At 39.7% G+C, this 25,848-nt stretch overlaps 1 protein-coding gene across 6 annotated transcripts in view; it reads right to left on the bottom strand.

Moving 5' to 3' along the window:
- RBMS1 (RNA binding motif single stranded interacting protein 1) overlaps positions 1 to 25,848 on the bottom strand; it is a 209,162-nt gene that overhangs the window by 86,443 nt on the left and 96,871 nt on the right. For 5 of the 6 annotated variants that reach the window (XM_069472200.1, XM_069472237.1, XM_069472228.1 and 2 more), the window contains exon 2: positions 3,570 to 3,745. In XM_069472200.1, the coding sequence (XP_069328301.1) occupies positions 3,570 to 3,745 (176 nt within the window). The remainder of the gene's footprint in view (positions 1 to 3,569; positions 3,746 to 25,848) is intronic. The other variant, XM_069472211.1, reaches the window with a different exon arrangement.

The following is a 25,848-nucleotide window of genomic DNA, read 5'->3' as shown; positions in this document are numbered from 1 at the left end:
TTCTTCTGGCAGCGAGAAGAAGGAAGAAGAAAGTCCAAAGAAGAATCTACAGGACTTGGTGACGAAGGGCACAAGGGCAAGTAGTGGATGACCGCCCCAAAGCTTCAAATTTAGGAAGAGTAAATTTGGTCACGTGACAGTTTTGAGAGGGAGGAGATAATGTTGAATTTGTGGTACAAATAAAATTTTCAAGTGGAAAATGTGTAGAAAATTAGAAAGAGTGGAGAGTAGCCCTATGAGAGGATAGCGCTTCAGAGGAAACAGCCAAGAAAACAGTAACCAAAAGGGCCAAGAACTGAGGTGGAAAGGTGGGCAATAGTAGGAAAAAAGCTAGGAAAAATAAGGCATGTTTAGGATGCCAGTGCACTTTCAGTGGAGAACTTGAAGGCAAAATACAAAAAGTTCAGATTGCCAGAAAACAGAAGCAACGAGAGCCCTCAACTCAAAGTCTGCCTGGGAAGTTTGAGTAAGAGAACTATTTTATTGGCAAATACTTATATGACAGATACCACACAAATAAGCAGAGTCACTCAGAGGATTGTCTGGCTTGATTTTAGAGATGGGAGAGAATTAAGACTGTCTCAAGGTCAAGGGGTAGTAGCCTAATCCTTTCTGCTACCCAGATGATTCCACTTCCTAAACTTGCGGCTTAACTGTACTGATTTACTTACTCTTTTTGAGTAGATAACCTTTTAGAAATAGGAGGGAAGGTTGCAGGGACCTGAGGCAGTCACCAGGTCCCAAGATTTCCCATGCGTGTTTCACAATTTACAGTTGGCTGGTTGGCATCTTTCATTAAATGCACCTAGAAAAGGTATCTACTTTCAATCCACATTACCTGGATTCCCACCATCACCACCCTGTCTGGTCCTTGCTGCTGGGCTCCTTCAGTAACTTAACCTTCTGGTCTGAGCCCCCTGCCCTCGTGCCCCTTCCTCTAACCATGGTGACCTACACTTCCCAGAGTCATGAGTCTCTGAGTGGAGGTGAGGCCACCTCTTTCCCATCATCTCTTCTAACATCACAACGTCTGCTTTTTCACTGTCATTTCTTCCAACATTACAGCATCTTTCTGTTCTTCCCCAAACATACTGATAGCTTTTTAAAAGTTTTTAAATTTTCCTTTCCAGTTTTTAAAATTTTCATGTCATACTTGCCTTTACACTTCATACATTGTTTGTAGGGAACTGGACCACTATTATAAACATTCTGGGGTGTCTTTTCCCCATCTTATCCCTCTAAAATATCCAGTCCCCTTGGAGAGCCAAATCATTTGTTTCAAAAGTTGCCCCTTCTCCTAATTCAGCCTCATCAGGTCAATTTGTAATTACAGTGCTAAATTTTCAGCTCTAAAATGTTCTTTCGTTTTTCTTTGTTGGAGCTATGGATTTATACCTATCTTTTCTGAGAAATTTCTGATAGTCACTTTTCTAAAATCTCTAATTATGTTTACTGGGTTATTTAAGCTCCCGGATGAGTCACTTTCCCATAAGGTTCTTGTCACTTCCATGTCACCAACTAGCTATTCTTTACTGGAAACAATGAAAGCCAGAATGAGAATGCTCTTGTTTGTTTTCTCTATATTTTAAGACACAAAATTGTCAGCAAGTCAAATTTGGTATTTATTAGATTCTCTGTGTTATAGGGAATGAAGCTTCCAGAAGACTGTGAGATAGCATTCTCTATTATTGTTATGCCTTGCCTCTGGATGGTACATATCTAGAAAACTAACATCAGAGTTAAGTATCAAACCTGGGATTTTGCAACATTCCTTTGCAAATGACAGGAGAGAGTAACAGTGGCAAACAGTTATTAGATATTGACAATAGCAAAGACTACTATTTACACATGTAAGAAAATCCACATACATTGAAGAGAATAACAACAACAAAAAAGGAATGAATATTCCAGGAAAAATAATAAAATGCTCTTCTACTGCATTTGGGATATGATTTGATTTAATAAAAAAGTTACTGGCTCAATTTTTCAAGTGCATATTTACTGTAAATAAAACATGGCATTACTCTATTATTTTATGGTTAACTGTCTCCTTGATGTTAAAACTCACCTTACCTAATTCAGCACTAGCTGAGGAATAATTTGTCTCTGAATTCCCTTCCCCTTTTCTTCCACTTCTAGAGTCAGAGAGTCAGCTTCATTCTTTTGTTTTTTACAAAGTTGTATTTTTAGTTCCTTAGACTTGACGGCGCTCTATCTACCTGTAATTATGCTGCAAAAGCACAAGGAGATGCCAGTGAAAGGCCAGCGGCAGACGAGAGAGCAAAAGGCCTATTTGTGGTCTTGGACAGCTGCGATAGGCCGGGTATACCTGGCAGGGCTCCCTCTGCCTCCAGCCAGGCATCAAGGACCCCGAGAGCTGGACTTGCTTTCACAGTAGGCCCCAGTGCAGGGCATTATTTCACTGCCCCAGAAGCCAAGAGGAGAGTGCTAGGAGTGATGGCCTTCTAGAAAGCTCTCTCAGGACCCTAAAGAGCCACCACCTACTGTCCCACCCCTCCTCCCTCGAAACAAAACAAAGTAAAACAACCACAACCTCCTGATGGAAGGCCAGATGTTACTTTTAGTTCCAGTTCAGAAATATTGCCCAAGTTAGCTTTGATATTTTTTTTTTCTTAAAAAAATGAGAAGTAATGAATCTGGATTTTACCCAGGACAAGAGAAATGAGATGCTATCCATCAGATGTTTTGAAGTGGTAATATCTTTCAGGGAATAGGAAACATTCTCTAGTACAAGTCTTCTTCTACAGTTATGCAAAATTTCCTTTGTAAGGGACCATTATTGTCTTAGGATAAATAAAAAGTGCTGTTGTATGTGCAGGTTTTTATAGCTCAATGCAATTTGATGCTTTTAGTCTTTACACAATGATCTTTGCACTATCCAGTGCTTTTGGCTCTTTAGTTTAAATTAGTAATGTAATTGCAGCAAAGTAGCACATTTATATTCTATTCATCGACAACATTAGCATATAATGCAAATTTACCTTGGAACTTTATGCACATGCACACATTTCTTCATAAGACTCACAAAGGGTGGAAGTGAGTTCTTATTCCTAAAGAGATGAGGGTGAACAACCCAGACCACAAAATTACAGGTGCCAATGAGGACAGACTAACATTATCGCAACTGGAATCAAGAACTTTACACATACTTGGGAGGAGGTTAGAGGGTTAAGTACTTTTCCGACAAACAGTAACAGCTAAAGTGTCTCTTACGGGACAGACTGTGCTCCCCAGAGGTGCCTCCACAAATAAACACTCCTGAAAAAAATCTAGCCATAAGTCTTTAAAAAATTCATATTTTACTAATTATATGTGAAATAAAGTCAAATTCTATTCAGAAAATGGTCCAATTTATTTCATTATACAGCCATTTTAATGGTGTTAATATGACTAAGTGTCCCAGGACTTAAAACTTGGGGAAACCCATTTTATTGTTGTGATCCTGAGGGTCCAGAGACTTGTCTTATAAACCTCTCTTATAACATAATATACGTTACTCTATAATATGATCAAGGAAATATTTAGCAGCTAAAGCAACTACTACTTACGGTTGACAGAGCTTCACCAGGTCCTGGTCGGTGGTGTTGGGAGGCAGTCCTCGGATATAGAGGTTCGTTTTGCTTAGCTGATCCCATCCCGAGTTGCTACTGCTGCTACTGTTGTTATTACTGCTGGTGGTGCTGGGGCTGGGTGGGGCCATGGGATGGGCTGGGACCAGAGACTGCTGGAAACAAAGATCAGAAGCATTAGAACACTAGAGGCAGGGATCACACCCGCTTCAGAGGTTGCATGATCCCCAAAATAACATGAAGTTACTAAGATTTAAACACATTATCTTAAGCTACTTTGATATAAATTTGAATTTTCACCTTAAAAAAAGATCTGTTCATGCTACTTAAAAAAGCCTTCTCGTTTCACAGGAAATGAATGATAGGATTTCTCTCAGTAGAAAATTCTCTCTGTGTGCCTTAGATATGAGTCAATTTTATGTAAGATTAATTTATTCACACAGTTTAAGGAACACATCTACTGAGACTCAAAATTAACTTACATGAAGTTATATGATGATAGCATCTTAATATACAGTAATTTAGAAATCACTAGACTTTTGAAAAGGTTTTCAAATTGTGAAGAACATTTGATTGAAAGTTGCTGACAATTTTATTAAGATGACTCTTCAAAAGAAAAAAAAAGATTACTCGTCAAGTGTAACAAAGTTAGAATTTAAAATCCAGATTCTCAATAAGGACGACTTCACCTAGTTCTAAGACAGACACACGCCATCACGGAGACATCTGCATGAGATTCACAGGCGTGCTGCCTTTTGCTCTGGCGAAGCTTGTGAAATTTAACCCCTGTGAGAATGGTGTAGTAGTTGGAAACCTTCCCGGGCCTCGCAGCAATCACCACAACTCTTGTAAAGCCCGCAACCCAGGGCTCAGTGTGGTTTTACAGTGAGCAGCCACCTAGGAAGAATGTCTGAAATTGTACTCACACCAGATAATTCCCTGTGAACCGACTGAAAGAAACCACAGTTCTCTGACCCTATGCCACACACATGACTTGTGAGGAAGTCAAACGGCTCAGCTTGAGAGGGAAGTGAGCCCAGCCCAAAGTGTCCTCATAGCAAATGCTCAGCAATTTCACACCAGGACAGGAATCTTTTCACCTCACATCTCCTAAATAATAAAGATTCTATACTAAGCCTAGGACATCAGTTATATGAACAGTTTGAACATATAAAATGAGTCACTAGACATTCAACACAAATTTCGGATCTTATAGCTTGACTTTTACTAGCACAAACAAGAAAATGAGGCATATACCTGTAGAAGACAAATTCCACAGTGGAAAATTCAAAGAGCAGACCCTCTAAAATAAACATACCCCGATTCATCTCATCAGCAACCTCAGCTACCTACTACAGATTCCTGGTTCCACACCCAGTTTCTGCCATGATCATACTAATTCCATAATACCCCAACACATGGGGATCGCTTTAATTGCGATATGTAATCTCTTTAATTTGGATATGGTTTTCTACCTTTCAGATTCTTCTTCCCACTATCCAGGGTCCTTCCTGAGTTAATCATCTCAGTCCAAAGGCCACTTTTATCTAAATAGATTCTGTCTTAGAAGGAGAGCAGCAAAGAGGTCAACAATAGTCAATGTAGAAATGCTACTTATTCTGAAGGCTAAACTTGAACTGGGAACATCAGTATTGCTTAACCCAAATATAAAACCTGCCTGAGATCATATCCTATCAAATAATGAGTTGAACTTATTTATATCCTTTCCCCACATGGCTGGTTTTTCTCTAAGGGCTAAAGACTTTGTTTTCTAGATACCCAGCCCTCCCTATTTCCCACGTCAGTGAGAACAGGGTGCTGGGAAGCAGCACACACATCTACCTCCCTGTCCCAAGCCTTTGACTGACACAGAGAACTTGTCCTCTTAAATCTCCTTTGATTAGCATCTGAGAAACCATCCCTGGCACAAGCCACACTGCTATTCACAGTAGGACCCAGAATGTTCAGTGCAGCTGTTTGGAGATGAAACACAGTCACGTGAGATGGGACTTGGAGAAGTGGAAAGAAGCGGTGGATCAGGTCCATCCCTACTTTTTAGTGGGATTACATCACCACGAAGCAAATGAACCATCAGACGTTTTAAAGACTGCATTCCCAGTCTGCATTCACTCTGACCTCTGCTTTTGTCTGTGGTGGAAAAGGGAGGGGCAGGCATGAACTTGTATGATTAAAAGAAACATTTGGGGGTATGATTTACTTGGAGATCATTTAGACACGAAAGTAGTAGGTTTTAATTTACGTATTTATTTTTGGCAGAAGAAGCAGAACTGTGATTTACATTCCTGAATTTACGTAGCTGGTTTACTATATGTTTGACAGGCATCCATATTTATTACAGTAATATTTTCCCACTGTGGTAAGTAAGTGGGGAGCATGTACAGCCTGGGCTTCCCTGCTTCCCCTCTGGACTGCCCTGTGAGGGAATGAAGTCTCTCAGTGTTCTGATCTCATGCAGAAGGGGGTTCCTGAATGTCCCCAAGGAGCACTACTAGTCTCTGGTGAATCTTATATATAGAACAAAGTTCAAATTCAAATTCTATCCAAAAATCAACTGGTTCTCGGATCTAGCTGAAGATGGTGAAAGATACCCGAAAGAGAAGCACCGGATTGTCGGTTTTTTATTTTCTGGTGCAGAACATTTTAAAGATTAAGTTTTTAGAACCACTGAAACTAAAAGTATAAGTCCTGATAAAAACTGGACACATGTTCAAAAAAGAAAACTCAAACACAATAAAGCTATTTACCCTTACATATTCAGAATAGGTAAATAATTTTAATGATACAAGTAATATATTACACATTTACTATGCACAGACACTGTGCCAAATGCTCTATATATTTAATATATTACTTAATCCAATAAAACAGGTACATTATTGTTTTCCATCTGCAGATTAGGAAACTGAGTTTCAAGGGAGGTTAAGTAATGTATTGACGTCACACATTTGGGAGGTGGCAGGCACTTCAAACAGTACTCTAAATGGCACCCCAAACATTGCCTATATCCTGAATGCCCTGTTTGTAGTCTTTCATTTTTTTGTGCTCATCCTTCTTGTGCCTGATCATCAAATTCAAGCTTCTCTGAAATGTGATACTTAATACCATTGGCAGCTATTTTTTAAGAAAGTAAAAGGTGTCTTTAAGTTAATTTAGTGAGGACATAGCCAGATTGTGCTTTAAAAAAAAAAAAAACCACACACACACAACAACAAAAAACAAGGTTAGTTATCTGTGAACAATGGGTAGTAAAAAGAAAAAAAAGGTTAGCTTTAAAAAGAAAAACTGATTTTTAAAATTCTCCTTCATAAATTTTTTCATGAAAGAATGAATTCTGCAAACAACTTTTGAAAGCTATAACATATTAGGACTAAACATTAGAGTCAGCATTTTATGAAGGCATGACGTAAAACAGTGAAGAATTAAACCCCCATTCCTAGATTGAAATGCGAATACTATAACTTCAGAACTCTGATAAATTTAAAGCAATTACACTTTGTAGTTAGACTATGTGCCTTGACAGCACAAGCGATAAACTTCAAAAAAAAAAAAAAAAAGAAAGAAAGAAAGAAAAGAAAAAAAGCTTACAAAGGGATGATATTTTACCAAGTTCCATTTTCACCACTGGTTGTCCTTTTTACATTTTGCCTCTCAAAACCCCCTAAGCTCCCTTGGAACTTGAAAAGACCCTCTATGGATGAAACTTGCACACATTCAATCTAATTAGGGAACCTGGTAGCTAGATAACCACAGCTAAGTGCCCACCCATCCCAAGAGCCTAGTAGTCTATCTTAGCCTTCTCCAACCTAATTTTAGTGTTTCAGGTCAGGTTAAACAAGCTATATTCTTGCGTCTCCAAGGATAGGGGAAACAAGCTAATTCAGTTTTCTTGATAACATTTATCTGGGCTTCATTTGCATGCCAAAATTGATAGATAACAAAGTTAGCAGTGAATAAATGGGGTGGCTGTCTTAGCAGACCCTCTGCACTGGTGTGGCACCAGCAGGAAGAACACTCATCAGCACCTGGGAGGACTTCCTGTGTGGGCAGCACTCAGGGAGGACTTCCTCTATGGATAGCAATCAGGGAGCACTTCCTGTGTGGACAACACCGATGCTTCCATCTGGCCAGGAAGGCCTACTGGGCCTCCCACACTAAAAAACAGGATCAACAAAAGGCACAGGGCAACTACACACAGGGTAATTCTATTTCCTTCTCCATCACATCACACACACCCCCCCACCCGCCTAATAACACAGTAAGTAGTCTCTTCTATATAAATGCAGATCTAAAGGTCATTTACAAAATTAACCTTGTGTGAACTAAAATATATTAGTAATCATATACATTGTTGTAGATCTCTGTTCAGCAAAGATAACTGAAAAATGAAGACTTGTCATTTTAAATTCTATTGTCTCATTTCCTTCCTAGTACTAATAGGCTAAAGAATAGTGCTCTGAACAATCTTATAGCCGAAGCTGTCCTCCTCTTTCCACCATCCCCCTTACTTAGCCACTTCCCTAAGAATTCCAGTACATTTTGAAGGGAAAGGAAATCTAGGGCCTGCCCTTTAATTTCCCTCAAGTCATCTTTAAGGCTATTATCCTTATAGTTTAAGAAGGTTATAATCCCCACCCCTTCGACCCTACACACACACACACACACACACACACACACACCCCACCCCCCCACAAACAGCAGGGAGGTTTAACACATCAGCTATTTCCTTCATCCAGAAGCAAAATAATCACTACTGTTGCTCCTGAGAGCAGAAAGAAGTTACAGAACATTATCATTTCCACCGGGAAATAGTATAATATCAAGCCTGACATGAACTGAGTACTGTGTAAAGACACTGTTTGCTATGCTAATTTCCATATACTGGTTCCTCCCTGTAGGCTTTCAAGATGCAAAAAAAATTTAACAATTTAAGGGAATTATCAAACAGGAGCGGGGGAGACAGCCAAATGGACCAGTATCACCACAGTTAGGATATGTTCTTTGTTTCCTGTTAGCCACCTGCGTGGCTGAGGGAGGGCTGGGAATGGTGGCTGGGAAAGAGAAATTCTGGAGCAAGGAACTGGAAAAACAAAACTGAGAAATAGAGATGAATTGGAGAGAGGTAAGAAACTGGCCAGGAAGCAGGTGCTTTTACAGTAGGTCATGGGAAGGAATGCCTGAGGCCAGGATGTTCAAGAACAGAACATAGACTAATGAAGAATAATAGTGGCCCTTTAAATATACAGTGTCTTACTCATACTATGCAGTGAGGGAAATATCAATCAATCCCATTTAATACAAGGATATCCAAGCTTAAAATCACATAGCTAATTAGTGACATTCTCACACTTCACTATTCCTTGTTTGGAAACAAACTTTGTAGTTTCTCAAGACCATGGAACTGAGCAATAGATTATTAAATATTTTTTTTTGTTGTTGACGTAAGCCTGTCAAGGGAGAGGGGTCCATGTTATATTAGCTATTCAAATAAAATCTAAAAATAAAAATTCCCAGTAAGCTTCATAATAAATCCTCCAAGATATCCATCAAAGCTAATCCTTGCATGTAAAACTGCAATCTGCACATAGAAATCTTTTTAAGTTCATGAATAAAGCATCATTTTCTTAGGTTTCAGATAAAAGAAATAAAGACTTGCACTGTTGAAGACATGACTGACTGGATGGATGGTGGTTTTCCTTCCAGAATCCACCAAGAAACTAGATTTTTTATTACTGAAATATCTTTTAGAGGCCAGTTCTGTGCTCCTGTGTGCAAATCAGCCCACTTGTTCTGTTCCCTCCAAAGGTTCTTCTAAGAACCCCAGTGACTCGCCAAGTTACCCACTGTGAACCCTGGGCCAGGGTTTTTGTGTTACTTGTTCTTTCTAGTAACAGCATTTATAAGGGGATGGGGGGTGAGGGCAGTATACGTGAAAGAGTTAAAGACCAACATGAAGATAGTAAACTGGAGACATTCAATTTAACTTATTCACCAGAAAACTGGAGGGTCAAAAAAGAAAGTCAGAGGGCCCAAGGCAATGGTTTTAAAATTTCCTTGCCGGGGAACACATTCATTAGGAAGAAAAAGCTTTTAACAGTGGGCTCTTAGCCTTAGCTACCCTCAAGTGCATACATAACGCTGTAGTATGGTACAGTTTCTAAAAATAGTAAGAGTTCAACCAAGGGAAGATCAGGGAGCCTGGAGGATGAAAGGGCAAGGGACAAAAAGGTTGAGGAAGGCTTCACAGAGGGGGTGGATGGCCGAGTGAGCTGAATATTAATGAGAAGTCATTAAGAATAAAAAGAATGGCAAATCTGAAAGAAGGTGGGTAGGGAGGAGAGCGGAGGGACCAACAAAGATATAGACAGGAAGGATCACTATTGAGGAAAGCCACTGAATTGCCCAACCTGGTTGGTTCTGAGGAAGCTCCCGTGAGTGATGTTAGGAGTGGGGGTGGGGTGGTACTAAAAAGGTCATAGGAAGAACCTAGAAAGCACCTGATGTCACAGGTTACCACAGAGTCACAGGAAGAAAAGAGACTTTAAAGACAATAAATGAAGAGGACGGCTTGTGGGGAATGTAAAACTAGGAAGAGTCTCCTCTTCCCTCTATGAAAAAAAGGTATGTAATAGAAGAAAAACTACTAGGTGGAAAAAAATCAGAATATCCAGATTTAAGTTCTGCCTTGGCCAGGAACTGGAACGAATGTCATCTCTGGAGTGTGAAATGAGCAGGTAAGACTGGATGACTTCTAAGCTCCTTCCCAGCTCTAAGATTCTACAGCTGGACAGTGCCATCTCCAGCTAAGGCTTATCAAGAAAGAACCCAGCCGAGCCCCTGAGTACTCTTACCTGTCTGCCAAACAGTTGGAGCAATGGAGAAAGGGGTTAAACTGCAGACCCCAATAAGGACAACTTCTGTTACACTGTACTGGCTGAGACCAGTGGAAATCACACTGCAGTGCCATTTTCCTATACCCCTTAGGCCAGCACAGATTCTCTACTTAATCACAGATGTTTCTAAGAAAATATTCTAAATACAAAAGCTACACTAAAATTTAAAACAAAAAATAACAATATTCAGAGCTCCTGAAACTGGAGTATTCTTAAGGTGAAAAGAGTATTATAAGTAACCTTAATAGTATCACATAACCTTACTAACTTAGATCTATGGAGACTTTACGTTAGTTAGCAGCCTGGCAGCTTTGTGTTTCAACGTGTAATCAGTATAAAGAGTTGCAATTCACGTTCTATTCAATCTCTTATATATATTATAAAAGGATTCTGTAGTAGCTCCAAAACTACCTTAAATGAAAATTCAAAACAATAAGTAAATTACATTCCAAACAAACAGCAATTAGAACATGGTAAACAAAAAATCCTGCCCAACTTCAGGTGCAAAATTAATTATTCTTCTGGATTCAGAAAGCAGGTGTGCAGAGTGTGTTTTTCCCCTCCTTCCATTTCCAGATCCATGCCAGTTTTCTTCCTCAACATGGAGCCTTGTGAAGGGGGCCAGAGCAAACTCTTCCTTTACTTTTTACTCAAAATAAAATGAAAAAAAGAAAACTTCCTAGGGGAAGTGAAACATTACTTTTATCATGACAGTTCAGAATACCTCTGCAATGCATTTCCTGCCTCACCCCAGTAGAGTTAGGATTCCAGGGCTGATAACTTCCTCCCAGCTGTTTTTTAAAAATCTATCTACAGTACAGTTTGTATCTTCTCTTAGTATTTCTTGTAACCAACGAATTATCCCTGAGACTTGTAAAGTCCTCAGGGTGGAAATTATCCATTCTAAAATACACTTTCTCCACATTAAACAACACTGACTCAAAGTATTGTAAAGTAATTAATTGAACAGTGAGTTAAGAAAAGCATATGAGTAAACTTTCCAAAAAAAAAAAAAAAAAAGAAAAAAACAATAAAACTCAACCAATTTATTTAATTTTTTCAATTTATTTTAGATGCAGACAGAGTTGTGGATGAGCCTGCAGTATTATGAGTTTCACAAATTCACCCCTAGAGAAAAAAGCATTGCCTATACTTTCAGGAACTGAACAAGTATTTGAAATCTCCCCATAATAATAACAAAACATAAAATCTTATCTGACAGTGCTGTAATTTGTATATATACAAAGTAAACATCAATGGGAAGATTTTTTTAGTGCAACTCAAAAAATAATATCTACATTTATTTCTTTCTCATGGTAAGATCCAGCATTTTACATCTGATGCAATATGAATCATTAGAGAAAATGAGTGATCCTAGAACAGCCCTTTTATTATGTATCAGTGTAAGTATTTCCATGTATATGTCTGTGTGTGAGTACAGAGAGGAGGGAGTAGATGGCTGTCACGGAGCTACACTGGACAGTGGCTTGCTTTTTTGTTTTGTTTTGTTTCTTTAACTTTTTTGCTTGACATTCCCCTCAGAAATTAACTTTTTGCTTGACATCTTCATCCTGTATACATATATAGGCAGACATATAAAACTGGAACAAAAGTTTGTAAAACAGTATTTTCCTTTACCATATGCAATGTACCCTAATGTTATCTTTTCTAGTCTATTTCAGTAAAGGAGGAATGCTGGCAGTGATCTACTAAATTGACTTGAGACCCCACTAATAATGCCACCTACAGGTTAAAAAACAATGGTCTGTGGCATTTCTCAAACTAATATGTACATAAACCACCTGTACTGTTAAAATACAGATTTTGACCGGGCCATTTGGGGTAGGGCCAAATTTCTGCCATTTCTAACAAGCTCCTTCTATGTTTTGTTCGTGCACAAGGCAGGACTCTCCTTTGTGAGGATGAATTTAGCAAGGTCCCTTTCCAGCTTTAAGGAGCAAGCCGCATCTATTCACAAAGTGAGATGAAAATCTTTGTTCCACTGATTTCCAATCTAATATCTGCTCTGAATAACAAAATGTTAGAGCTGGGAGGGACATGAGGGATCATACCATCCACTAATTCTCCACTGGAAGCATAATACAATCAATCTTGAGATATGGCAGGATGGGGATTAGAGGTGAGGACAGTATTTTTATTTTTATCAAAGGGAGCTTGGCTTTCAAAATGGCGAGAAACCCTGATCTAATCCAACCCCTCACTTTTCAGGAAACCTGAGGCCCAGGAGTCAAACCATGTATCCAAGGCCAGACAGCTGATCAGAAGCGGAACTAGGTCTCCATTCCCTCCACCGCTGTATAAAGCACCAGTCCTAGTTTGATGCCAGGACTGTCACAAGGATGATGAGTTTTAAAAGATGAGAAAAATTGATATGCTAGTCCCATTAAGATATCATAGAAAAAGTAAAGTATGTTTTTGTACAGCCTCTTTTATATCTCAGATTTTATTCACTGTCAACTTCTAGATGACTTAGGTGTTCATGTCTATACTAGGCATCCAGTTTCTTGCTTAAAAAAAAAAAAAAAAAAAGGGGGTAAGGTGCAGTGGCTCATGTTTGTAATCCCAGCACTTTGAGGGGCCAAGGCAGGAAAGTCGCTTGAGCCCAGGAGTTCAAGACCAGCATAGGCAACATAGCAAGGCTCTGTCTCTACAAAAAATAGAAAAATCAGCTGGGTGTGGTGGCACATGCCTATTGTCCCAGCTACTAGGGAAGCTGAGGCAGGAGGATCACTTGAGCCCAGGAGTTTGAGGTTACAGTGAGCTACTGTGCCACGGCATTCCAGCCTGGGCAACAGAATGAGATTCTATCTCAAAAAAAAAAAAAAAGGAAAGGAAACTCACACACCCTTTACATTTATATTAATTCAAAACTCCTAAAAAAAAACCACTTGTCAATGTCCACATTAGTATTTTTGTATTTATTTAAGAATCTGTGGATAGGACACATAATCATTATTTGTATAATCTATGAGAAGATATAAAAATCAAACAGGTTAATTACAATAGTTTGATGCCTTTCTGGCAAAGGAGTACATTCAGGGCAATTTAACAGATTTGGATTAGAGACCCTTACATAATCACTAGAATTGCCCAACTGCAGTCTAGTCTCCCTATATATGTCACAAATTCAGTGTTTGCTTTTATCCTAAAGCTTCACAATGTATATACTCAAATTAATTCCCTAAGACAATCTGGTTTTCCTTCAGAAGTGAACCCTGCTCCCAGCAGCCCACCAGTATACTCTGGAGAACTGTTCCTCATTTGACCATTTTCCCATTTTTACAGGGACAAGTTTTCTTACAAGTCCGATTTCTATTTAATGATACGGCATATTTGGATTGAATACCTACTGCTAACAATAGCCCTGAGACTTTCCTCTCTTTTAAGGAGTGAGCCATGCACTATTGTCTAATCACTTTAGTGGTGGTGTCTGTCAACTTTGGAATACATAGGTGCCTTGGAAGATAACCAAGCCAAATGCCGGCAAGTCTCATTCCTCTGTTCTGAAGCAGATAAATTGAAGTAGAACTTCACTCTGTGGTAAGCAGGATCTGGGAAATGCTTTCAATATTTATGCAAACCACATGCAACATTTTTTCTTTTAGTTTTAAAATTATTTCACAATACTCTATTTAGAGAGTTATTGCTCACTCAGAAAAAACGTGAAAACATTAATCTTCCTCAATATCTTTTTATTTTCTGTTTCTAAAGTTAATCACAAAGCATCATTTCATCTCCTTTACCAAAATGTGCTAAATGCACACACTGCTGGTTACTGAAAATGGGAAAGGGAATTTCTTTTGCAGAGAATCTTGGACAACATAAATTTCTTGCTTTCTGGAATGGAGATCTAGAATCTCTGTGTTTTGGGGGTGAGGTGGTCAGACTTGGGGATCAGTGGGTATCACAGGACTCACTTCCTACACTTGACTTTTCTATCCTTCTTTTCTTCCATCATATTTAGTTTCATTATTTATCTCTTGGCTTTGCTGCAGAGAATCAAACATGCAAAAATCTCAGATGAACCTGAGATGAACCTCAATGATGAGCACTCAAAATGGAGTTTCATAAATCTCAACCCTTCTAAACACACTAAACAAGAAAATGATACCATCCCTCCTCACCCACCACAAAGAAACACATTTACAAAGATCATGCCTCCCTGGAAACTGGCTTCAGGAGACTCACACTCAAAGACCAGCTCTCTGTCCCACCCCTACCTAACCCAAAACAGCTGGAAAGTTTTCCAGAACAGGAAAGGGAAGAATGGGCCAGGGCCCAAACACTGTGGTGGAACACTGTGGTGGACCCCTGCCTGGAGGACAGAGCAGACAGGAACAGCGGTCTAGGTGTGGCCTGCAGCTACACCAGGATCTCAGAGTTAAGTAAACAGAAAAGGCCGTAGAACTGAAACTTTAGAGCAGCTCTACAATATCAAATCATTTTGCTTTTTTAACTGCCAGAAGACACAGAAAGCAGTTTTAAAATTTCTATTTCTTTATAAAGGCAATTTCACAAATGCCTAAAATTCAAGTCATTGGATCTCTCTTTACATTTTTAACTAGATTTAATCTCAAAACCGTTCTGCACAGTTTAAAAATCAGAGCATAAAGCCAAAAAATGAATTAAGATGGATTCTTCTTCTTCTTTTTTTTTAAAGATCAGAACCAGGCATGATAACTGCTAGTATAGAAAACAATTTAGGAAGGAATGAGCAAACTTCCCTTTCTACACTGTGGCCAGGAAGTGGAGAAGTCCATCTGCACCCTCATGGCAGAGGACACGAGCAGCCACTTTGCTCTTCCCTGCAACCCCATTCCTAAGAATTGTTCAAACTAAAACATCATCCTATTCTTAGAAGAACTTCCATCACAAGAAAATTAAGATCAGATACAAATCTAAAGAACGATTTAATCATGCCTAAATGTTTTTTAAAAGCAATGTGGAGCCAGAATTTATCCATAAAATCTAGGACAGGTTATCTCATTCTGCTCGTCCCAGAAATACATGTAGAAACTCTGCCTGCATTATAGACTCTAACTTCACTTCCATTCTCCCTTATTACAAAATCCAATCTTACCTTGCAATAATAGCTGATACGCAAATTCTGGCTAGCATATATCTTAGAAATAGACAAACACCAGGAACAATGTTTTTCCCTTAATAGGGGAGTAAATTTAGCTTTTTGTTTACCCATTTTAGTTGGGTCTACAATATTTTATCTTTTTGTTATTATCAAAGTAATCTAGGCAGTCTTTAAAAATACATAAGTAAGCAAAAACCAATCGGGAAAAGACATTATAAACCATGACAATTTATGGAAAATATTTTTTCCCCTAGAGAATTGAGTGTTGTTATTCATAGTACTACTAATTGCTAACATTATTGAGCATTTACTAGGTTTTTGGCATCAAGCTAAATGGTTTTTTTGCAGTTTTTTATTTAATCACAATAAGGCAGGTATGCTTATCACCATTTTACAGATAAGAAAGCAGAGAGGTTTAAGGGATTTCCCCAAGGTCACCGAGGAGGTGGCAGTCTGGTTGTAAAATAAGGTCTGATAACCTCTTTAAGAGCTAAGTGGAAGAGAAAATAAGAGTAGGGGAGGGGTATGCCATTGACTTTCACTGAATCTGGGGCCTTACTGGATATACAATAGCTCTAATTAAGACTTTTAGAAAAACTGACATTTGCTGTGAACAGTATGTCCATGTCATGGTTACTAAACATCTTCCAATACAACATAACCAAAGCATAACCAAAAGGTTTGGCTAAAGAAACTGACTGCAAAACAGTAAAACAGAATGACATTTCCTTCCCTCCCTCCCTTCCTTGCCTTCCTTCCTTCCTTCCAGCTTATCATTACTATGAAGAAATATTGCTAGAAAACATTTCAGGCAATCAGCTTTCCTTTAGATCTTCTCAATATATGATATTGAAACTCCACAAAAGGTTAACACTTTCTAATATAGTATTTCTACATTTGAATTAAAGAACAAATCTCTCCCACTAGCCTCTAACCCCCTGAGGGTATGAGACCAAGCCCTGTCTAGTAATCCCACCCTATACCCCCGAGCTTGGACTAAGGGCTTTATGTGTTTGGTGAAAGAATAGAGACTGACATATGTTAATAACCATATAACTGTTACAGTGATTAAAATGTAGTATGTTGAACAGTTCTGGGGTATAAGGAGGTGGGTGAAGTTGGCAAGGACTAGATAGTGGTGGATCCTAAGTATCTTAGAAAGGAGTTTGACATCTGGGGAGAAATGCATTAATCATGTCATTTTCCTAGCTGAAACAGAATCTCTACTTTCACTGGAAATTTATTATATTTCCTCTCCAGACTGAAGCATCTCTAGAACAATTTCCCAACTCCATGACAGGTGGACTTTTAAAATTCCTAGTTTAGACCTCAAAGCACCAGGGACACTGGACAAATTATGATTGATAGTGAGAATTACAACCCAGAAAAAAAATTCAAGTCCTAATAATCTTAATCTTATTGCCTTTGGATACATGGGATACGTGGGTATCTATCTTTTCAAAACAGATTAATCAGAATTACTATAAACCTTCAAGAAGATGTAATCACTTTGAGATCCTCCTGCCTTTGGTAATGGCCACATCTGGTTAGGCAGTTGTTATTCATTCTTGCCAGGATTCGCTTTATTAGACTTTCAATTGAAAAATGACACCTTCACTCCAATCCTTTTAATTGGTTTTTAACCTTACAGAAGTGTAAAAGAGTTACTTAGAGGGCTAACTTCTAAATGGAGTCATTTGAGTGGTCTGATCAATGTCTTTCAGATGAATCACAACACTCCCACCCCCCAACTCCAACACAGTTTATTTAAAAGAAAAAAAAAAGAAAGCTGCTCCTTGAAATGCACTTGATCTCTTTAAAATGTCAAGTTTACTAAGTACAGCTATCCTAACACAATATAAATGTGATTGGCTTCTGTCAGGAAATTTAAAATTTACTGTTTACACAGTAACTACAACAGTGTATATGTACATTAAGCTATTCTAAAATTAAAGATGAAATATAAATGGAGAGAAAATGGAAAGTGGCTTTATTAACTTCCTAAGGCGCTGTAACAAATTACCACAAACTGGGTAGCTTAAAACAACAGAAATTTATCCTTTCCCAGTCCAAAACCAAGGTATTGGCAGGTCAACACAAGGCTTTAGCAAGCTCTAGGGGAGAATCCTTCCTTGCCTCTTCTGGCTTCTGGTGGCTCCTGCTGTTCCTTGTCTTGTGGCAGCAGAATTCCTATCTGTGACTCCATCTTCACATGGCCTTCTCTCTGTGTCCCATCCTCTTAAAAGGACACCAGTCATTGGACTTAGGGACCAATTTAAATCCAATTTGATTTCATCTCAAGATCCTTAATTAATTATTAAGGATTGCAACTGCCCTATTTCTAAATAAGGTCATTGGCGGGTGTGGTGGCTTGACCTGTATGTAATCCTAGCACTCTGGGAGGCCAAGGTGGGAGGACGGCTTGAGGTCAGGAGTTCGAGACCAGCCTCAGCAAGAGTGAGACCCCCGTCTCTACCAAAAATAGAAAGAAATGATCAGTGCAACTAAAAATAGAAAAAATTAGCCGGGCATGGTGGTGCATGCCTATAGTCCCAGCTACTTGGGAGACTGAAGCAGGAGGGTCACTTGAGCCCAAGAGTTTGAGGTTGCTGTGAGCTAGGCTGATGCCACGGCACTCTAGCCTGGGCAACAGAGTAAGACTCCGTCTCAATAAAATAAAATAAAATAAAATAAAATAAGGTCATATTCTGAAGTTCTGGTTAGACATGAATTTTGGGGGGATATTATGCAACCCCCTACAGTGGCTTTCTCTAATGGGCTACTTTATTTTTTTAATTGACAAATAATAATGTACAAAATCATTGGGTGATGTTTCCATACTTATAATGTATAGTGATCCATTATCTCAAACATTTATCATTTCTTTGTGTTGGGAACATTCATTATCCCCCTTCTAGTTGTTGAAACTATGTATTACTGTTAACCATGGTCATCTTACAGTGAGTGGTATAGAACACTTATTCCTCTTATCTAGCTGTAATTCTATATCCTTTAACAAATCTCTCCCAATCCCTCCCTATCCCCACCCCTTCCCACCCTCTAGGATCCTCTGTTAAAGGGGTATTTTGACTCTCCTAATCCTCCTTTTAAAAATATGAGCTGTCATCAGAATATGTATAAAGGATTTTTTCACATAAGTAGCCACTAAGCTGTAATACCAATTAATTCTTTCACCATATTTAAATCCAAAAAGAAACTTATGGGTCAACTTTGTCCTATCTCCTATCCAAAATAAGAATTTTCTTTATGGCTTAGAGACTGAGGGTAGGGGTAAATTAAAAAAAAAAATTAAAATGTCATTAGAAAACAACAGATGCTCAAATTTACTTCTAAAACATCTCTAAGTCTAGTCTCCCCTTCTTTCATCCAAATTTAAATCTTTAGTGATAACTATTATCCACCAAGGGTACTCCCCTAAACCTCAAAAAAAAAAACAAAAAAAAAAAAAAAACACAATAACCAAACAACTTCTTGGGCCTGGATGACTTCTAGAAGGCAGTATAGTCACTAGGATTGAAATGACGGAATCTGAAATCAGAGTTCAGATCTCACCCTGACCACTCACGAACTATGTGACCTTGGGCAAGTTACTTAACACCTCCAAGCCTCATCTCTCCATCTGTAAAGTGAGGAGGATGATACCATCTCTTCCATTCCAGCTCACAGAGTTGTTGTGAAGATTACATAAGATAATGACTGCTGAGCCCTCAGTAAAATGTCAAGCTTGTAAGAAGCGCCCAATCACTGTTACCTACACTTGAGTCCATCTTTCTCAATGTCCCTCTCTACATTTGGTATCCTGGCATCCAGGGGGGCCTGCCCAGGGCATACAGCACCCACCAGTTCTAACCTTAAAATTGACCTATGCGTGTAAAGGTATAGGAACCTCTCTCTCCTACTGGGAGGTTCCTTTACACAGTTACATTAAAGAAAAACTAGAGAAAACTGAAGGGGAAAAAAAGGCCCTGTGGGTTCCACAGTGGAAGATAATGTGCAAGGCAGGGAAATGGTAAAGCTGGGGGTGCTGAGTCTCCAGGAGGGGTCCCTGGAAAGGCTGGCCTGTTCAAAACTGCCATGGTTCCTGGACTGTCTAATTGAGTTAGCTTTGTCATCTGAAATGCTAACTTAGACACGTTGGGATTAAGACCCCTCCTTAAAATCCCCAAACCAGGATACAAAGCGATGGAACAGTCACTACCTACGACAATGGAGATGAGCGTTCCATTAGTGGCACCTCACGTTCATTATTCTCAAGCTTCACATACACAAGAGAGTGAGTACAAAAGGTCATCCAGTTTACATTTTTCACTATGATTATTAGAAGCAAGGAACATATTCTCTTCCTCTACCCAATGTACCATATGACAAAGCTGTGCTCACAGAAGTCTCAGAACTGATGCTGGCAATATCAGTCCTAAAAAGCCCATTGAAAGACGGGATTTCTGGGCTAACCTGGGTATCTGATCTATTGACAACATTTCAGTAGGAAAACCTGGGACCCAAACTACCAAACACAGTACAATGCTTCTGGGAGAAAAATGTGTTCCGATTTCAAAAATCCAAACTTAGAGAAGAACTTTTGGATGAGAACTTTTTTGTCTATGCAGTAGGATGATTTCATTTCTTAATCTAAATATTATAATTGTATTAATGTATGTAAAACTATAGTAATGGTCTAAGCAACTATATCAATTTGTTGGCTAACACTCCCGTATGGCCAAATCAAATATGGTGGACTGAATGTTTGTGTCTTCCCCAAAATTCATTTGTTGAAATCCTATGGCCTAATGTGATAGGTATTAGGAGGTGGAGACTTCGGGAGATAATTTAGGTCATGAGGGTGGAGCCCTCATGAATGGGGTTAATGTCCTTATAAAGCAGACCCCAGAGAGCTCTGCAGCTTTCTTCCTACCACAAGAAGATACAGCAGTCAGCAGTCTACAACTCGAAGGAAGGCCCTCACCAGACCCCGACTGTGCTGGCATCCTGATCTCAGACTTCCAGCCACCAGAACTGTGAGATCAATTCCTATTGTGCATAAGCCACTTAGTCTACTTTGTCAGAGCAGCCTGAACTAAGACATCAACCAGCCAGGTCTTTTTATATACACAGTCATATTAAAATTCCCTCAGTATTTTTCACCAAAATGCAAGATTGCCTGATTATTTATTCCTATTAAGGTTCCTTTTGTTAACTTGGGCTTATCTCCCCCGACACTGCTATCTCTTTGGAAGCTGTTATTCTGGGTAGAGCACTATTCCTCCCGGCTAGGCAGTATCTGAAGAATCGAGAAGCACGGCTTCTACATAGTGTATAAGTTGCTGTCTTCCACAAGTTTGACCACAGGATATTCACACTCTATCAAATCCTAAGACCACCCCCATGCCTTGATTTTCCTGGCTGCTTTCCCCTCTTGCTATTCGACAGATCTGTACATGGTTATCAGTATAGAACTTAAAAATTTCAAAATATTGTTATTAGCTGCAGTAGGTGGGGCTGTGGTGGTGGTAACTATGGGAATGAGGCAAGTGAGGTCACATTACAGACATCAGAGTACCCTTTTTATCATAATGCTTGTTTTTTGCAGTATTCCCTTAGGAGGGATGAATAAGAATTGGGTAAATCTCTACATTTTAGCAAGAGCTTTTAAACACTAAATGTTTTGTCCTAAACTTAACTGTACCGGGCAAGTTTTGTGGAGGTTGAGGCAGTGTGAGCAGCTGCACACCACTGTCTGGTTTGCCTCTTTGGTTAGACAGCCGGGGGTTGGGGAGGGCTGTGTCTCTGCAATGGCACAAGCCCTGGAACCCTCCCTGTCTCTGCTGCCAATGGCAGTCTTGCCCACTCTGTGTACAGCAGAGAGGATGAGGAAAAGGGCCAACAGAAAGAAAGAAAATGGAAACTCGCTCTTATCACTCACTGCATTTGGGCTCTGAGATGCTCAGGAATCTCTCCTCCCTGCCACGTCCTCCCCCACAAGACACAGAGATCCTCCCTGGCCCACAAACATACCCCAGGCAGTGACTTAAAAAATTACACAGCAAATATTCCACAGGAAAAACAAAAAGGCTTTTCCCTGTCCTGAATTTCAATGAGTTTCAACTGAGCTCTGAGGTTTATGGCTGGCCTGGGCATCTCAGCCAGCTCGGAGTATCTACACTCACCTCTGAAACCATTGCCAGTGTCCTAGAGGAACTGAGAATGGCTCTAACGCATCAGTCCGGCTGTCCTGTACCAAAGCTCCAAGGAACACATGGTGTTAGCTTCACTGACATCAACCTTAAGAGAAGTACCCCAATTTTTCTTTGGACACAGTCTTGACTCAATTACTCACAAATCTGTCATTCTCTGCTTGGCACCCATTTACATTTCCTGCCTGCATCACCCCTGGACTTAAAAGATCGATGCTTTATAAGACAGTTCATTCTTCATCGCTGAAAGATTCAAACAAACAGAGCAACTTCATTTTGAGGGCTATTTCACCCAGTGGTCCTCAGACTTCAGTGAACTTCTAAATCACCTGGACACCTTAAAATGCCCCCCCGCCCCGAGTTTGAGTACGCCTGTGTTAGAGGGACCCAATAGTTTACATTTTTAATGAGTAGCCAGAGAGATTGTGATAGAGGTAGTCCTACAGAAGGTAGAACCAAGACAGTGCATCTTTGAAATTCAGAGACCCGGGTGTTCTTCCTACTCTGGAAGTAGATATTAATATCTACTCCATGGTTTTTGACAGCTGATCTGAATCTCCTGGGCACTCTGGCTCTGTGTCTGCGCCACTCCCCAAGCAGCCCAATTTCGTCCCTTCCTCCCCACAGGGTCTACCTTTCAACTCTTCCAGATGACATTTGGCCCTTTTACTCACCAGCAGGAAAAGGCGTCTCCTGGTTCTAAAACTGCCTGCTCCATGGCCGCACCCTCCAGATCCTCTTTTGCATCAGCTGATCCAAGCAATTTCCCGTTTCCTGATCTGACACTTCTAACCAACCCTCCCTCAGATGGGAAAGGTTTTTGTGGCTCCACTAATTGACATGTAGAGTTCAATGTCCACCTCGAGGTTGACAAGTCTCCATACTTCACTGAGTACAAACAAATGCAACCAGGTCTGCTGGGATGAATCCCCGTGGGAGAAGCCTTCCACAGGGCCCCGAGTACACAGTTATAAGGCAAAGATCATCCTGTGCCTACTCGGGCAAGGAGTCAATTCCACATGTGCTCATTTCATCACTGTCTCCATCCTTACTTTAACTTACGTGACTGTTAGTAGCTAAAATTTCAGAAAGTGGCTGCTTTGGTAAATCCAATGACCTCATTTTAAGCAAAAAGGGTAGAGTATCTCTAGGCATATTCCTGACACACAGCCACTGCCAGGTACTGACAATTTCTTGTTGAAATAATGACTGATAAGCATACCTGATTTCGCATGCTGGACGTGTTTTTGAAAAATTTTACGTGAGCAAATACATGTTTTAAATGCAGTACAGAAACAGGATTTTTAAAGAAAACCTGAGAATAAAATCAGCCAATACTGTGCCCCCCAAATATGCATGAAATACATAAACACTATGCTACAAAGATATAGGGGTTCCTATGTGCTCAAATATATTAAACATCTAGTTGGTAATGAGAAACATACTCAAACAAAAGGTTAAAGAACAAAACAGCAGTTAAGTAACAATTATATGTAATGAGGAATCCTTTTATAAAGAGAAGTGACTAATTTAGCTATTTTTTAAAATCAGTGCCATCTGAGATGTGTCCTCTGTATTCTGCAAAAAAAAAAAAAAAAGGCAAGAAAAGTTAACCAAAACAGTGAAGGTTGGGAATAACAAAAGTGAGGGGCCGGGCGCGGTGGCTCACGCCTGTAATCCTAGCACTCTGGGAGGCCGAGGTGGGCGGATCGTTTGAGCTCAGGAGTTCGAGACCAGCCTGAGCAAGAGCAAGACCCCATCTCTACTAAAAAAAAATAGGAAGAAATTATATGAACAGCTAAAAATATATATATAGAAAAAATTAGCCGGGCATGGTGGTGCATGCCTGTAGTCCCAACTACAGGCTGAGACAGGAGGATCCCTTGAGCTCAGGAGTTTCAGGTTGCTGTGAGCTAGGCAGACACCACGGCACTCACTCTAGCCTGGGCAACAAAGTGAGACTCTGTCTCAAAAAAAAAAAAAAAAAAAAGTGAGGCACCTCTAATGGAACAGATGTACATCTTTAAGCTCCTGCATAAGACTTAAAAAACTTAAGTTTTAATTCCCCTTCACATTCTTACAGAACTACCGCTCTGAAATAGCTTTCACGACAAACTTACAAATAGCAAGAATACTACAGGAACTCACTCCCATTCCCCAGAGGTAACCTGATCCCTTAATGGGGAGTGGTGCAACTCATCCCCTGCTCAACACAAAGGGCAGTATTGCTTTTCCACTCCACCCACACGCACCAAGTGAGAAACCATCACATCAGAATTCTGCTCTAATGTAATAATAAATAGCAGGAACTGAAGAAAAGGGATATTGCAGAGATCATCTTCCTGGAAGAGGCAGACCTCGAATTTCAACCTGAGGAAGAGAGATGTGAACTAGGAGAGAGGAAGATAGGAAGAGTTCTGTGGCCACTTATGATAGGCTAACAAAAGCCTGGAGGAGAGAAAGGAGAAACAGACTTCAAGAAGCAAGCAAGGCACTTTTGGCTGGAATGGCAGGTAGGGGAAAGAACAGCTATAATTGGAAGTGGACGCTTCCATAACCATGTGCATGTTTATAAGCGATTTCTGTAGAGAAATATCTTCTACTCTGCAAATTAAAAACAACAAAAAATGTTTCCTTATACAATGTGTACAACAGGGCCACCAGGTTGATACCCCTGTTACAGATAATGTGACCATGAGTGAGTCATGAAGTATATGGGCTTTATTTTAGGTCCACCAATGTGCCCCACTGAATTATGCCTAAACTGAATAAATGCCTGGTACAGCTGTTATGAGATGAATTGTATTCCCCCCACCCCCTGCCTCCCCCAAAAAGAAAGACTGGAGTCCTAACTCCTAGCACCTTGGAATGTGACCGTATTAGGAGAAAGGGTCTTTACAGACGTAATCAAGTTAAAAATTAGGCCCTAATCCGATATAACTGGTATCCTTTTAAAAAGGGGGAAATTTGGACACAGAGACAGGCACAGAGAGAGAATGTCAGCTGGAGTTCTGTTGCCACAAGCCAAGGAACTACCAGAAGCTGGGAGAGAAGCCTGGAGCAGGCCCTTCCCTAGCTCCTGCAGGGGCAGCATGGCCCTGCTGACACCTTGATCTTAGAATTCTGGCCCCCAGAACTGTGAGAAAATAAACTTCTGTGGTTAAGAAACATAGTTTGTGAAACTTTGTTATAGCAGCCCTAGCAAACTAAAACACAGGTGCTTCAGTAGTTTGCTTGGGTCGGGTTGCTTTAATAACTTGTAAAACACAAATTTTGCCAAAAAATATTTTTAAAGAAAAACATTAACATTTTGCTTCCAAGATACTATTTCTATTTTACTATAGCTCTCTGTCTCACCACTTCAGATTTAAGGCCCAAGTCTTAGGGATTCAAAATAAATATAACTAAGATAATGTAGATTACATAGGTCCATGAAGGATGCCTCCCCAAATAGAACCAAACAAAATAATTATCAAGATTGAGCTTTTAATACAAAATCTTTTGACCAGAGCCATGAATGAGATCTACCTTCACTTGGTTTTGTTCTGTGTCTACCTATACTCATGGTATAGGTAGCTAATAAGTATTATTATCTGGTTTGGGTTTCATTTTCTTTCAATTCCTTCTAAGCAACTTTTGATGAAAAGAGTCAAAAAAGAAGGATCCTACAGATCAGGGGGTTGGCAAACTACTGGCTGTAGGCCAAATACCACCTGCAGCTGGCTTTTGTACTTAAAGTTTTATTGGAACACAACCATGCCCATTTGTTTATGTATTGCCTATGGCTGCTTGTGAGCTACAAAGGCAGTGTTGACTAATTGTGACAGAGGCCTTATGCCTACAAAGCCTAAAATATTTGCTGTCTGGCCATTCACAGAAAAACATTAGCTGATCCCAGCTATAGATAGTTTATGAAATGTATGAGCAGCAGTTCCTATGCAAACTTCATTGTTTCCCTTGATTATCAATAATCCCAGTTCCACAAGTACTATTTTCCAATCCTACTTCACACATTTGACTAGAGAACA

Source organism: Eulemur rufifrons, chromosome 1 (assembly GCF_041146395.1).
Source record: "Eulemur rufifrons isolate Redbay chromosome 1, OSU_ERuf_1, whole genome shotgun sequence".
NCBI classification, from domain to species: Eukaryota; Metazoa; Chordata; class Mammalia; order Primates; family Lemuridae; genus Eulemur; species Eulemur rufifrons.
Note: the sequence above shows the minus strand (reverse complement) of the source record. Positions and strands in the feature narration are given on the sequence as shown.